This window comes from Rhinatrema bivittatum, chromosome 5, assembly GCF_901001135.1.
Source record: "Rhinatrema bivittatum chromosome 5, aRhiBiv1.1, whole genome shotgun sequence".
Lineage (NCBI taxonomy): Eukaryota > Metazoa > Chordata > Amphibia > Gymnophiona > Rhinatrematidae > Rhinatrema > Rhinatrema bivittatum.
Window position 1 is genome coordinate 20,463,878 of NC_042619.1, and position 16,025 is coordinate 20,479,902.

Here is a 16,025-nt window from a genome sequence, read left to right on the forward strand (position 1 = left end):
TCTTAGAAGCTGCACGCTTGTGAGCACGTGGTGACAAAATGACCACCGTTTCCCGCGGTATCCCCCAAGGTCTGTGGCACGACCCCTGAAGAATGGTTGACCCGCTGGAAAGGAGCCTCCGCAGCACTTCCCTCACCCCCCCGGCAACACAAGCAGAACACAGTACACCAGCAGAGAGACGTGAACCACTCACCCCACAGGCCCGACCAAACTTCACGCGGTCGGCGGCCTGCGCCACGTGATCCCGAGCACCCTGGCAGACTCGGCCCACACAGGCTCGCTCTCCCGCTCCGGGAAGAGACCAGCGTAGGGTCTCCCGCTCACCCTCCTGCAATCAAGCGTATCACCTGCAAACTACACACTTTGTGTATTTTTTTTTTTTTTTTTTTTAATTAAAGCTACAGCTCCACAGGAAAGAAGAAAAGGGTTACTTCCCTGTGTCTGCTGGCAGGTACTGGTGAGGGGACCACAGAAGAGCTGAGGGAACCTGAACCCCTGGCTTTCGTCACTCTGGATGCTGCAGGGAGAGACCGCCAGGGGTAAACAACCACTTGCTTGCCCAGCTCTACCTGAGGGATAGCCCACGAAGGCACCTCGGGGAGCTAATTCTCCTTCTCTCTCTCTCTTTTTTTTTTTTTAAACTCCAGACTGCAGGTTTTGCACCTCCACCTTCTGCTGAAGACAGAGAAATACTGAGGGACTGCAGGTGGCACTCTCGATTATGTAGCAGTGCCTCAAAGATTTTTTACTCCTCCATCCGTTGGTAGGGATGCAAAACCCACTTGTCTGGACTGATCTGGTGTATGATCAGGAAAGATATGATTTAAGGAGACGAATATAAGAGAACCTCAGATTTTAAAAGTTTTTTTCAGACTTTAATGATACTTGGCATTATCTCCCAATATAATTCTTAAAGACCTCATAATAGGCTCTACCAGCTTGGCAACACTTTCATAGCTTTATAGATAACCATAGGTCAATGGTTACTTTTTTTCAAATTTTCCAAGGCTTTGCAAAATAAAATACAGCTTATCTTAAAATATGCTGAATGATTGCTGTGTAATTGTTTGAACCTTGACTCGGGTCCGTGTTTCAGTGTAGGATCTGTGTTGCCAAGCTGGTAGAGCCTACCTATTATGAGGTCTTTATGAATTACATTGGGAGATAATGCCAAGCATCTTCAGAGTCTGAAAATACCTTACTAAATCTGAGGTTCTCCTATATCTATCCCCTCTGGTTTTGACATTTTGAAGTTCAGGTGATTTAAAGAGAACCATGGTATAGATTTATTAAACAGAAAAGCAAGCGAATATTGTTTCATGATCTATAGGAACAGGCTACCTCCTATGTCGGGGGTCCAGCTGGGAGAGGGCTCTCAGCTAGCTGATTGTTTCCCCACAGGGTGATTCAGTCCTGGTTTTGCCCCATTGCATGCATGGAGATGTAGTTCTCATTTCTCTAGGAAAAGCAGGACTTTACCTCTGGGCATGTGAGCCTGGCAGGAAAGAAGGAGCCAGCTGCGTGCTCTGTCCAGTTGGACTCCTACCATTTAAGGCAGTCTGATCCTATGAATCATGAAACAATATTCCATTGTTTTTGTGTTTAAATTTTACACTGTGTGTCTCCCTGATCAGAGCCTTCTTGGTTTCACTATTTTTATAATCCAACCTTCTCTAGTTTGCCTTGTCTAGACTGTAAGCTCCATAGAGCTGGGGCTCTTCTACGTGTCTGTACAGCATTGTGTGCATTTTGTAGAGCTATCTAAATATTAATAGTTCCTGTTCATACCCAGATCAGTCCAAACGCATGATGGAGGCAGAGAACAAAGCTTCACTGACACTGTATATAACATAGTGTACCACCTGCCGATCTCTCTTCTATGAGCTATCTAAATAATTAACAGATGCAGCCAGCAAGAAGTCATCACGTCCCGTTGAAGGGTCATCTGCTCAAGGCCGCAGGGTCCCAATGGATTTCCTGGCAGCAGTAGCAGCAGGAGGAAGGGGCTTGGGGGCCTGCACCAGGGAGACACATTATACATACAGCTCCCATACAATCCTGAAAGATGCACTGAGAAGCATGAACCTGTTCTTGAAATAAATATCATTTATGGAATTTGTGCAGGCACTACAGAGGCCAGGTCGTCATTACGAGGTGCGGCCCGTGGGGTGGCTTTCGCTACGGCGGCAGCGCTTGCCTGAGGAACTGTTTCTTGTCCTGGGTGAGCTTCTCCGGAAAATGGATGTCAAAGGTGACGATGAGGTCTCCCTTCTGGGTTGGGTCCTTGGACAGGGGCATCCCTTCCCACGGCACCACTTTACTGTAGGAGGGACTGAAGAGGTGCAGAGAGCATTAGTGGAGGAGCAGAACATTCAAAGCGAGATTAATATTTTACTAGGTCAAACTCTGTTCATTTAGTCCTGCAACCTTTCTTGGCAATTACTTACGATGCCTTAAATTTGTAACAGCGTCTCCTGCTGGCGCAGTCTTGGCGGAAACCAGTCATGAAATGAACTATTACCCTCTTAGACAGTGATTAGGACCCAGACACTGGTCCGTAGGTGAACACTGCCGCCCTTTCAGTTGCTGGACTGTATACTACTGGTATTGCAAAGAAAGCAGAGATTCTCACTGTTCCTTGGGAAGGAACAGAGACCTGCTCAGGCCTTATTACCCTTGTGAATAATTCTTCCCTGCTTCGGGGATGGGGCAGTTTGAACGTTCTACTACTGATCTCAACAGAAGCCCACATCTCTCTTACATCCGAATATAAATATACAGTATGAATAGAAGCTACCTATTGGTTGTCCCATAGATGGGCTGAATCTCACTAGGAGGCATTGCCACGAGCTGATTGTGGAAACCTCACTTCTTTTCTTATAAGGGAACAGTGAAGCAAAACCTCTCTGTTGGAGAAGAGGCTATGTGGTGGTCTGCTTGTGCCCTAAGGGAATGGTGTTTTTGCTTTTCAGCTGGTGCCTTGGCTCTGACTGATGCTGCGTTGGGTTGCTGTGGCTTACGTGGCGTTTAGGGATGCCTCTGACCTCTGGGAGTGCAGCGACGACACAACTCTCAGCCACCTGGCGACAGGTGACTTGTTGCAGCATTTTGCATTGCAGACCAGGGATTAAAGTGCAGAGACCAGAGCCTTGAGCAGGGCAGTATTCAGGACATACTAACCGCCTTAAATCGCCCCTGAAAGTCGGCCACATCGAGGGAGCCACACTTAGAGGAGGCATTCCTGGGACAGGATTTGATTAAAGGAGGAAAGTGCACGTGGAGATGTGAAAACGTCGTGGATGAACATGCTTTTCTACACAAAAAGCAGGAGCAAGGGTCTTTGAACCTGCAACAAGTTTCACAGAAATGGCTTAGAAAATTGCCTGTTTTGTTTTTTTTCACAAAAAAAGTTTTTTCTTTCCACGGCTTCAAATTTTTCAATAGAAGGGGGTTAACAGGTAGGAGCTTCATTTAACGGGAATTTAATATTAATCGACAGGATAAGAATACCTGGGACAGAGAAGATACATAACATATCAGGACTGCTAGGGAGCTAGTTTCTGGCATGAGACTAGACCATACCTAAGTTTTGAACTCACATTGCAGTGCATTGTGGTAGTTGTAGTAAAGACCCTAATAGCAGTGGTATGGCTGCATCAGGCTTCCAAGAAGACCCTGGGGTAACTTGCATAGAGTGGCCATGGTTAAAACCCAAACTTCAATGAGCATGAGGAGCCTCAGTGTTTTGGACAAGGTTTCACTAGTTTTGGTGGCTGTGTGGATTATTAGAAAATGTGGTAATAAAACATGATAGGGGCCCTGAGGTCTGGATTTAGTGCTGGTCTTAGAGGAAGATGGCAAGGCCTGAACTGGCCTACCAGTGGAGGCCTTTACTTATAACAGATTCTGGGCATGCTTGGGACGGATATGATGAGTGGTGCTGGGAAAAGAGATGAGAGATCAAATAAAAGACAAGATAAAGCGTTGGGGAGTTGGCATTGGATTGCGTATGGGGATTTATGTGCTTATCTACCCTAAGTGGAAAAATCTCAAGTGGGCAGACTGGATGGTGTTTTTCTGCTATCATTTACTATGCAATAATGTAACTCGACCCACTTCTTCCACTGGAAATGAGCACTACAGTAACCAGAATGCAACGAGAGGAGAGTCCAAAAGCCTGGACTGGCATCCCTTTGCAGCCAGGTGATGTCACAACTCCTAAAGGTGGAGTCAGAGCTCTCTACAGCTGCAGCACTACTCTGGATGACTTTCATGGCAATCAAAGGCCCTTGCTCTTTGGGGCTGTTTTGTTTCCTTAATAGATCGCTGTCCTAACATCTTCAGATTCTGCTCTGTCCAAACTTCACCAGACTCCTGGCAAGGGATGCAAGTCAAAGCACATCACCATGAAACTGGCAGCGCCCCCTCCCTTCTGTTGTAACTCTCCCCGCGAGTCTCGGAGCACGCACAGACCATTATCGTACTTACAAGACAATGTCATTAATGGGGATGTTCAGAAGCCTCTCATCCAATGTTTCTATTTCCACTGTACACCCAATCAAAGCCTGCAAAGAAGAACAGAACCTAAAATAAAAGTGTGGCATCTAAGCACAACACCTGTTTGTGATGTAACGAATTGCTCACGGCATTAATAAAGTATACTGTGCACATTTCCGGTTGTGAATCTGTTAACAATTACTCATAAAAATGCAACATGCAAAACACTGCATGTAAGATCCATAAACCTCGGGCTTTATTAAAGCTTATCTCTTGGGCAGTGGAAGGTCTGTTGTGACATTGCTAATCTACCATTTGGGCAAAGACAGATGTACAGCTAGATGCCCACATCTAAATTAATAATGCTTTCCTAATGTTTGAATCAGATTTCCCTAAACTTTTATCCAGTGTGATCCAATGTGAAACTTTGATATGACCTTGAGAAAGACCAAATCTCCATCCTACAATCACTCTGCTCTTAGCCTCCCTGCACTCAGGCTGATCCTCTCTCTCAACCTCCATCCCCTTCAGAGGACCTTCTCAAGCAGGGCTTCCTGTTACCACAGAAACGAGGGCGAGGGCCAGGGCCACCACAGGGCCTGTGAGTGCATGCGAGCTCACAGGCCCCAAACATTCACTGCTGCCGGCGCATGAAGAGCGCTGCCACGTGAGGCACTTATGAGCCTCAGCTAAAGGTTTTGTGGCCCCCATCTGGGGTCCCAGCCTGCAGTTCGGGAAGCCCTGGTTTTGAAACAAGACAGAGTGGGTAAAATGTCTAAAATCCAACCGAGAGGGAGGGAAACAGGAGGATGGATTCTCATTCTACATTCAGTCACTTCACCAGAAAGTCCCTTCACTTCCGTTCCTTACCACTCATTACTTTCTCGGCTAAGGCAAAGTGTTGGGGACTTGGTACCCAAAACCAAGACAAGACAAAAGGGCAGATGAGAAGAGATGTGACTGAAGCACTGAATCACACACCAGGAGGAATCTGGGAATCTTGCCCAGGTCACACCTTATCACCCCTGTGCCACTGGCTGGCCGTGAACAATAATAACATTATTCCGTGCTGGACATAAGGAGCTTCATGCAGTTTTGGGAGCCATAAGACCAGAGGGAGCTTTTATGATGCCATGCAGTTAGGTCAGAAGCCATGAGTGACAGGACAAGTTATCTAGCAGCTTTGTGGGAGACAAAGAAAAGGAGTTTCTGGAATGAGCGGAGGGGGAGGTTTTTAAGCCCAGAAAGCAGAGTGAAAGCTAATCTCAGGTACTCTGCTCTCCACTCTATGGAACTCTTCTGGCTGCTGTTGTCCTGCTACCCTGAATCCTGCTCTTGGCAACCTTACTGACTGCAGCAGGAGCTGCCACCTGTCACCTGTCTGACATACCTGAGCTTCCAGGTTCTGCCCTGCTGCTGCTGCTAAGACACTCCCAGGCAGTCCGTGCATATAGAGTAGGAGCAAAGATATGCCCTGGGAGTGTAGCGTGAGCCATGGCGGTCAGATGGCATGGCACACTAATACCAGTGGTGCGAAACAGGGGTTTTGCATGCTTTGTCGTTTATTGGTCTGCCCTGTGATATTTTTCCCCTGAGAGCTCATTTCCTGTGTGCTGGCCTGCAGGTGGTATTTGACCTCTGCCTATAGTTCAAGCAGAAACTTTACATGCTGCCTTGACTGAAAGTGGCTTGATCAGCATACACATCCCAGCAGCCCTGAGTGCGTGCGACACTGACACACCTGGCAGTGCCAATGGACAGAAAGCTCACTGTTAATACTGTATGCACTGACTGGCTCTGGAGACAGAGAACTCGTCCTGAGGGCTCTGGAACTCTCCAGTCTGGGCTGGGAGTGCAGAGGGAGCAGATCTCTGTGCTGAGGCCCTGTTCAGCTCCTCTGGGCAGCCTTTTCCCGACTTCCCCAGGCATTAACTACCGGTAGGTGGTGAAAAGTGTTCAGGTAACTTTTGCAGTATGTTGTTTTACCTGTTTCTGTTTGCAATTTAAATCTTTTATCTGTTCACTGTTCCTGCTTTTTCTTAATAAACTTATTAGTTTGTTAGCTCTGCCTGTCTTGGACTGACTATCGATCCTGGTATCGTGTATTTCTGGTCTGTGGGTGTATTTGTAGGAACTGGGTGACCTTTGGTTGTGAGGGGTCTCAGTGTCCTTAGAAACCACCAGGGGATAGCCTGCAGGCAGGGAACTTGCTCAGAGGCTAGCAGAATACCAGATGGTGGGTGGGAGGTTGCCAGTTTAGAAGCATGTGTGCAGGTGCAGGCAGGCCTGTGCAGTGCTTGGCAGGACCCTCCACGTGGCCACAGGGTTACCCTGCATGGGTAGTAGAGCTGGCGCTGCGACGTTACGTGACACCAGTAGAGCAGCATCTGCTGCATCAGGTGCAGAGTGGGCACAATCAGGTAGCCAAGGAGAGAACAATAGTGGCACAGACTGGCCACTGCTGACTCCTGACTTGATCTGGCTGATTTTATCACTGTTCCAGGGGCTTGCCACATCAATCTCAGCACATGTGCCGGGGCCTAGGGAACCCAGGGAAGAGAACAGACAGCCCGGTCTAATGCCCACCAAAAGACCCTCTGAAACACAAAACAGCCTCTAAACACCAGAGGAAAGTCTCTAAACGATCCTATCGGTGCTGCTCCTTCTTCATTTGAAAGGTTGCTGCAGCCGCCCTCCTTCCCTAGATCAATACAGGAGATGCACAGCCAGAAAATCTACGACAACAAAAAAAAACCTCTCACCTTCCCCAGAGCAATACTGGCTACGAAGATCAGGTCATTGCCTTGGCGTTTGAACCTTGCATGCGGCTTCTCTTTCACAATAAAGATGATATCAGCTGGAATAATGTTTGGCCCCTGGAAAGGTTTCAAAAGACAAAAATAAAAAGGGGGATCGTGTGAGCTCTAAACTGAAGCTGAGTCTGTTAAACAGCAACATTTCACTGCAGTCAGCCAAGAGCTGGCAAGGCTGAACCCCTCCCAACACTACAACTCAGAGATATATTACACGAAATCTCAATGTTTTCCATGCTTCATTCAGCCGTCGGGTTCCAAAAAGGCTTTGTTAAAAGGAAAATTGGTTCTTACCTGCTAATTTTCGTTCCTGGAATACCACAGATCAGTCCAGACAAGTGGGTTTTGCAGCCCTGCCAGCAGATGGAGACAGAGAACAAGACTTTGAGGCACTGCTACATAACCAAGAGTGCCACCTGCAGTCCCTCAGTATTGACCTGTATCTAAGCCAAGATGTCTAACCCCAAAACTCCAGGATTTCTTCCTCTAAAAATCACTGGGGAAACAAGTTGGAACTCCCAACCAAACTGACCCCTGAACTATGGCCAAGGAAAAGGAATTTTGAGTCTCAAACAAGCAAGAACTATATACAATTATATTCTACTGCACAAAATTAAATTCTGCATTACCAGCAGCATCCAGAATCAGGAGAGGTCTTTCGAAAAATAATCTGAATTAGCCGGGAGACTGGACTGATCTGTGGTATTCCAGGAACGAAAATTAGCAGGTAAGAACCAATTCTCCTTTCCTGTTCATACCCCAGATCAGTCCAGACAAGTGGGCTGTACCCAAGCCCCTCTACACTGGGCGGGAACCCGAAAGACCTGTGTACAACACACTTTCACTAAAGGAGCCCTCTGGGGTCCTGTTATCCAAATGGTAATGTCTAGTAAAAGTGTGCAAGGAGGACCATATTGCTGTTCAACAAATCTCCTGTGGAGGCACCAATTGACACTCTGCCCAGGAGGCTGCCTGTGCTCTAGTGGAATGCACCCGCAATCCCTCAGGAATTGACCGATCTTTACAAATACAGGCCGAAACTATCACCTCCTTCAACCAACGAGAAATCTTACTTTTAGTCACCTTGCAACTCTTCTTTGGTCCACTGAATAGCACAAAAAGATGGTCCGAGGTCTGAAAATCATTCATGACCTTGAGACACCTAAAAAGAACCCGACACACATCCAAAAAATGAAGTTCCCTTGCATGGGGAGAATCAAGCGTCAGGTGCAAAAACTCTGGTAACTCCACTGTCTGGCTAAGATGAAAGGCCAACAATACCTTGGGCAAAAAGGAAGGAACTGCCTGTAATGAGACACCATCAACGGAAATTCTCAAGAAGGGATCTCTGCATGATAAGGCTTGAAGCTCTGAAATTCATCTTGCCAAGCAAATCGCCACTAGAAACACTGTTTTCAGGGTAAGGTCCTTCAAAGAAACCCTTTGCAAAGGCTTGAAAGGAGGACCACACAGTACTTGTAAAACCAAATTAAGATTCCAGGACGGATAAAGTCTAAGGACCTGAGGACGCAAATGCTTCGTTCCCATAAGAAAACATACTACGTCTGGATGAGATGCTAAGGGTTGGCCCTGCAATCTCCCTCTGAAGCAACTCAAGGCTGCAACCTGGACTCAGAGAGAATTATAGACCAAACCCTTTGACAAGCCCTCTTGCAAAAAGGCCAAGACTTGGGCAACATTCGCCTGTAAGGCATCCTTGCCATGCACCCCACACAAGGACTCAAACACCTTCCAAACTCTGAAATAAGCCAAAGAAGTGGAGGATCATCTAGCCTGAAAAAGAGTAGAAATCACTGACTCAGAATAACCCTTCATGCGAAAATGTCGCTTCTCAGAAGCCAAACCGCTAGCCAGAAGTGATCAACCTGTTCCAACAAAATGGGTCCCTGATGCAGCACTCCCCTCAGATGGCTTAACCAAACAAGCTCATCTACCACTAGCTGAACTAGATCCGCAAACCATGGCTGGCGCAGCCACTCTAGCACTACCAGAATCACTCGGCCTTGATGCTGCTCAATGTGCTGCAATACTCAACCTATGAGCGGCCACTCTGGTTCAGCCGTGGCTTCTCTGGCCATGGCTGAACCAGAGTGTCTATCCCTGTGGAGCTGAACTCCCTTTGACGGCTGAAAAACTTGGCCACGTTGGCATTCTTTCTCGTTGCCATGAGTTCGAATTGGGGCTCGCCCCACCTGTGCCAAAGAATAGCAAAGGCCTCCGCCGACAGCTCCCATTCTCCTGGATCCAGCTTTTCTCTGCTGAGATAATCTGCCTACACATTGTCCACACCTGCCACGTGAGAGGCTGCAAGAGCTGCTAGATGAACCTCCGCCCAAGCAAAGAGTTTGTGAATCTCCTGAGCCACCAAATGACTCTTTGTTCTGCTCTGCTGATTGATATAGGCCCCCATCGTCACATTGTCATAAGAACATAAGAAAATGCCATACTAGGTCAGACCAAGGGTCCATCAAGAACAGCATCCTGTTTCCAACAGTGGCCAATCCAGGCCATAAGAACCTGGCAAGTACCCAAAAAATAAGTCTATTCCATGTTACCATTGCTAATGGCAGTGGCTATTCTCTAAGTGAACTTAATAGCAGGTAATGGACTTCTCCTCCAAGAACTTATCCAATCCTTTTTTAAACACAGCTATACTAACTGCACTAACCACATCCTCTGGCAACAAATTCCAGAGTTTAATTGTGCGTTGAGTAAAAAAGAACTTTCTCCGATTAGTTTTAAATGTGCCCCATGCTAACTTCATGGAGTGCCCCCTAGACTTTCTACTATCCGAAAGAGTAAATAACCGATTCACATCTACCCATTCTAGACCTCTCATGATTTTAAACATCTCTATCATATCCCCCTCAGCCGTCTCTTCTCCAAGCTGAAAAGTCCTAACCTCTTTAGTCTTTCCTCATAGGGAAGATGTTCCATTCCCCTTATCATTTTGGTAGCCCTTCTCTGTACCTTCTCCATCACAATTATATCTTTTTTGAGATGCGGCGACCAGAATTGTACACAGTATTCAAGGTGCGGTCTCACCATGGAGCGATACAGAGGCATTATGACATTTTCCGTTCTATTAACCATTCCCTTTCTAATAATTCCCAACATTCTGTTTGCTTTTTTGACTGCCGCAGCACACTGAGCCAATGATTTCAATGTGTTATCCACTATATGATAACACTTGTACTGCCCCTTCCTGAATCCGAGGAAGAAAGAACGACAGCGCCCTCCGAACCACTCTTGTTTCCAGATGGTTGATTGACCAGGATGCTTCCAGCGGGGACCACTGCCCTTGGGTTGCCCATCCTTGACACACTGCTCCCCAACCACTGAGAATGTCATCCGTGGTTACTATCACCCAGTCTGGAACCTCAGATCCACTCTCTTCTCCAAACTGGACCACGACAGCCGCCATAAGGGGCTGCACCTGGATTCCTCTTGGAGCAGCAATGGCAGTTGAAGCTCCTCCGACACCGGATTCCAATGAGACAGGAGTGCCTTCTGTAGTGGATATGCATGTGCGCAAAAGCCCAAGGCACCAAATCCAGCATAAAGGCCATGGACCCTAGCACCTGCAAATAATCCCAGGCCTTGGGGACTGGCATGTACCTCAGGCGAACCACTTGTGACTGCAACTCAAGGACCCTTTCCAGGGTAAGAAACCCCCTGCCTAACCAGGTGTTGAATCGTGCTCCCAAATAATCCAAGGACTTGATGGTTTCAAATGATTCTTTTCCCGGTTTTTCACCCAGCCCAGGGACTCCAGGCGCTCCATCACTTGCCAAATAGAACAGAGACAATCCAACTCCGACTTTGCCTGAATAAGCCAATCGTCCAGGTACGGATGCACCAGTGTCCCTTCTCTTCTGAGGGCCGCCGCCAATACTACCATCACCTTAATGAATGTTCTCAGTGCAATAGCCAGCCGAAGGGAAGCGCTTGAAACTAAAAATGCTCTCCTAGCACCGTGAAGCACAGAAACTTTTGATGGTCTGCCCTGATGGGAATGTGGAGATATGCCTCCATAATATCCAAGAAGGCCAGAAACTCTTCCTTGCGCACCTCTGCAATCACCGTCCATAACGTTTCCATCTGAAAGCATGGCACCCGCAATGCCTCATTGACTCTTTGTAGATCCAGAATGGGCTGAAGCAAGCCCTCCTTCTTGGGAGCCATGAAGTACACGGAATATCTTCCTCGACCATGCTCTGCTTGTGGCACTGAGAGGATGACTTCCAATCGCTGCAGCCACAGCAGAGAGTGTCCTGCACCGCCAGCTGCTTGCTGGGAGAAGCACAATGGGACACCAAATAGGCCTCTTTGGGGAGTCGAGAAAATTCTAAAGCGTAGCCATCCCTTATTACTTCCAGGACCCACAGGTCTGAAGGGATTCTGGTCCACTCCTTGTAAAACCGGGATAATCTTCCTCCGACAGCCACGAGGGAGGAGTAGACCAGCCTGCCTTCATTGGACAAGCTTCGCACCTCTGGAGCCCTGTCCAGACCTCTCTCTGGCCGGCCTACGGGCTGTCTTCCTGACCCCTGCCTCTGCATGGATCCAGAAGAACTTCTGCTGGAGCGAAATCTCCTCATCTCCATGAAGCGAGCACGTGGCGGAAAGGTCTTCTTAGGTCCTTTCTTATCCTCGGGCAGCCTATTCCCTTTATAATCTGCCAAATGCTTCAGCTTCTCCAGATCTTCCCCAAACAACAACTTTCCTTTGAAGGGGAGATTACAAAGCTGTGCCTTCGACCAAACATCCACCGACCAATTCAGTAACCACAGGAGCCTTTGTGCAGCTACCACGGACACCATATTCCTAGCAGAAGAGTGAGCATAACATAGAGGGCATCCACCACAGAGGCCACTCCCGCTTCCAACTGAGCATCCTGGCCAGTTTCCTCAGAGATCCCCGCGGCCTTCCCATGCGCCCTCTGCAGGGCCGGATTTGCACATTTCTACGCCCTAGGCCAAAACACAATTCTGCGCCCCTCCCCCTCAAAAGTTGATTTATAATTTTCAATTTAATATGTAATAGTTTATTTTTGATACATTTTTAAACTTGCGACGAGTGAATCCAGAAGCAAAATAAAACAGACCAAAACCAGTAAAACAGACCAAAATCGTGAAGGTTCTTCTGTCCAACCCGACCCACGCTGAAATATTTTGAACCCGGCTTGCGGGTTCGGGTCAGGCCAGCCCGCAAAATGCAGACGTCTGCCTATATAACCCATACGACATACGGCGATTACTTCTTTGGTTAGTTCAAATTATTCGCCCAGATGGCGTATTCAATACAAAAAACAGCGAATAAAATTGACATAAAATGCAGAAGATTTACATCGATTCTCATCTGACATTACAGAATTTTATTGAAACGTTTTGCATTTTGTGTCAGACTTACATTACCCCACATTAAATGATGCTGCATTAACAAGCCATAAGTTGTGTATGTTTCATGTTTTGTAATAAAAATCGCAGCCCCCTTATAATTTGGCGAACACCCCCATCAACTTTTTCTGCTCACGGCTTTCAGCCCTGAGTTAACAAAACAGTATATAAAAGTAGTAACGATATATTTTACGCACCTATTATCAGTAGATATGTAGAAGACAAGGAATATGCGCCAGGAACAATGCCATCTCTCCTTCAGAAAGAAACTGAAAACCTGGCTGTTCACACAAGTTTACCGTTGAAGGAACCTCTATCAACCAACACTGACTCTCACCCTCCGACCTCTTCCCAATCCCTCCCCCCCCCCCCATTCCAGTCCCTGCCCTGACACACCCCCCCCCCCCCCCCCCTGCTCACCTCCCCATTCTCTTCCTTCCACAGGACATATTATGTTAATAATCGCCTATGTCTCGCTAATCTATTGTTTTTCGTTGATTATTTTTAGCACTCTCCAGTTGTTATCATTTAAAATCTTTCCTGTCTTCCATCTTCCATGTTTTCGCTCCCTGTTCAATGTAACTTTACTTTCTACTTAGTTGTGAATTGGTTTCCCCTGTTCTATTGTAAACCGGTACGATAAGACCTCGTCTTGAGTATCGGTATAGTAAAAGAATTTAAATAAAATTAAAAAATATGAGTGTAATGAATCACTTGGAATCACTATTGTAACGCCAGATCTGGAATTTTCCTTTAACACGCGGTTTACGCCGAGTGCGCGAGAGAGAAATAGCAAATGCTTTTTGCCTGTGACTGAGCGAGACAGCGCAAACTGTAGAGATGGGCAACGTAAATGTACCGCTCAATTTATTTAAAGTCTATGGATGTAAATTTAAAAAACAACATTTTATATGGCCTTTTCAAAATAATACTGAAAAATTTGTAACTGTTTGATTGTTATTTCTGCTGTATATACGACCCCCTGACTGCTGCGCCTTAGGCCATGGCCTAGGTTGGCCTTATGGGAAATCCGACCCTGGCCCGCTGCACCCAGCACAAACAAGCCCTCTGAATTAGACTAGCACAGACTGCAGCCCTAAGGCTCAGAACCAAGACCTCAAACAGCCTCTTCTCAACAGGATCTCCAGCTTCCAGTCTTGGACATCCTTCAAGGCCTTGACCCTGCCTCTTCATCACTGCCGACACCACCGCATCCACTTTCGGTAGCTTCCACAGTTCTAAGATGTCCTCTGGCAGAGGATGCAGCCTGGCCCTCGCCCTGGCTACCTTCAATCCAGCTTCCAGGAAATTCAACTCCCAGTCAATCATCTTCTTGACCTGTTTTGGCAAGGGGAATGCCCTTGGTGGTCCACGTAGTCCCTTCAACACCGGGTTTGCCCCTTCATTATCGGAATCCTCCTGTGCAACCTTAAGCACCAGCTCCTCCAAAACATGAGGGATGAGGGTTGCAATTCCTCCTTACGGAATAACCTGACCACCCTCGGGTTATCCCCTTCTGCCAGAGGGACCTCGTCTGCATCATGGTCACCTAGCGAACCAGCCACTGGATCCGTGCCCTGGCCAGAATCCTCTGAAGAAACATCTTCCCCTAGTGATTGATCCAGACCCAAGAGACACAAAAAGCAACCCATCCTCGGAGGCGCCTCAGCTCTAGTTCTCTTAGCCTTGCCTCGGTGGTTGAGAGGTCAGCCGCTTAACCGTCAACTCCTGCCTGGCAAGACAGGCCTCATGCAATAGCAAAACAATCCGCAGAAAAGCCGTCACATCCCTGCTGCGCAGGCACCGAGTCATCCCCCTGCATCCACTGGCACATCTCCCCCTCCTTAAGGCCCTTGATGCACAGGAGGAAGTAGGAGAGGAGAGTCCCTGCCTTCCTCATCCATGGCAGTATTCCTGCCACATGGAGCTAAAATGGCCGCTGTCTCCTTGACACCCCCCCCCCCCCCCCCCCATCCCCCTGAGGCCTCCTGCACAGGGCCTGCAGCACGTCTGCAATGCCTGCTCCTGGATCCCTGTGCCGAGGCTCCCTCGCCTCCAGAGACAAAGGCAGGGCAGAGAAGGGCCGCACTGAGGCGAGAGCGCCTCCTCCCGCAGGCCCGACAGGCTTTCCTGCGCTCAGCGGAAGATGGCATCGCGTGCATCGTGGCTAAAAATAACCCCAAGCAGAAAATAAAGCCACCGCCGCTGTCCTGACTCCAGGTGCTGAAATACAGCCCCAGCTGCGCGGCTTCCTCCTCACCCAGATGCCGAGCTGAACTCTCCTCAGCCACACGAATGGAGCAAACAACACAAACAGGCCTACTTTTTTTTTTTTTTTCAAAACTTTAGCCCTTAAAGACACAGTCTCCCAGCCCCTCAGAAACCAACAGAAAAGAATACTCTCCTAGCCCTGGGTGCTCCAGGACGCTGCAGCCGGCCGGTGTGGTTGAGAGGACCTCAGGGGGAGCAAGGCTTTCCCTCCCCCTGGAATCAAAGGTTGAGCCTTGCCAGGGATTACCAACCTGCCGCTTGCCCTGCTCAACCAGAGGGATGGCCCACAAAGGAACCTAACACCTCTGGAAGCTCCATCTTCAGATCTTCCATCTTCTACCTAAACTAACCTCTTTTTTTTTTTTGACTATCAGACTGCAGGTTTTGCACCTCTACCATCTGCTGGAGACAGAGAAATACTGAGGGACTGCAGGTGGCACTCTCAGTTATGTAGCAGTGCCTCAGGGTTTTGTTCTCTGCCGCCATCTGCTGGCAGGGATGTATAAACACCCTCGTCTGGACTGATCTGGGGTATGAACAGGAATGTACATCATGAGGCATTTCTGAGCCGCCTGCAGAGCACACGGGTGCTTTTATCAGTCAGAAATTCAAAGAAAAATTGCCCAAAGCACCCGTGTGCTCTGCACTTCTCTCTGCGCAGCGGCAAAGGCCTGGGGTGGGTAAATTAGTGAGCGTACTTTTGAAAATGCCATGTACGCATGTCGTTTTCCTCCCCGGGAGCGGGAGGCATTTTCCTCCCACTCCTCTGTGCCTCCTGCTCAACTGGCGCCAGGGCCAGGATCTGTCTCCAGCAGCCTTCATTCCCATCTCCCCGCAATTGCCCCTCTATATTTACATCCCCTCACAAGTCACCCAGCGGACTCCACAATCATGGGCCCCCACCACTAGGGGTCGCCACTGCACAATGTCTGTGTCTCGTTCCCCCTGCCCCGGGGACTATGGGCGCTGCCTCTGCAGCCCCAGTCAGCTTGGGGGAATACACCTGGGGTTTTTGCAACTTTTT

At 48.1% G+C, this 16,025-nt stretch overlaps 1 protein-coding gene across 2 annotated transcripts in view; it reads right to left on the reverse strand.

Annotated features, from left to right (window-relative positions):
- Nucleotides 1-2,084: 2,084 nt before the first annotated feature.
- DNAJB13 (DnaJ heat shock protein family (Hsp40) member B13) overlaps nt 2,085-16,025 on the reverse strand; it is a 38,365-nt gene continuing 24,424 nt past the window's right edge. For both annotated transcript variants that reach the window (XM_029602112.1, XM_029602111.1), the window contains exons 6-8: nt 7,260-7,373; nt 4,489-4,565; nt 2,085-2,332 (exon numbers count right to left, since the gene is read on the reverse strand). In XM_029602112.1, the coding sequence (XP_029457972.1) occupies nt 2,179-2,332; nt 4,489-4,565; nt 7,260-7,373 (345 nt within the window). In that variant the 3' untranslated portion in view covers nt 2,085-2,178. The remainder of the gene's footprint in view (nt 2,333-4,488; nt 4,566-7,259; nt 7,374-16,025) is intronic.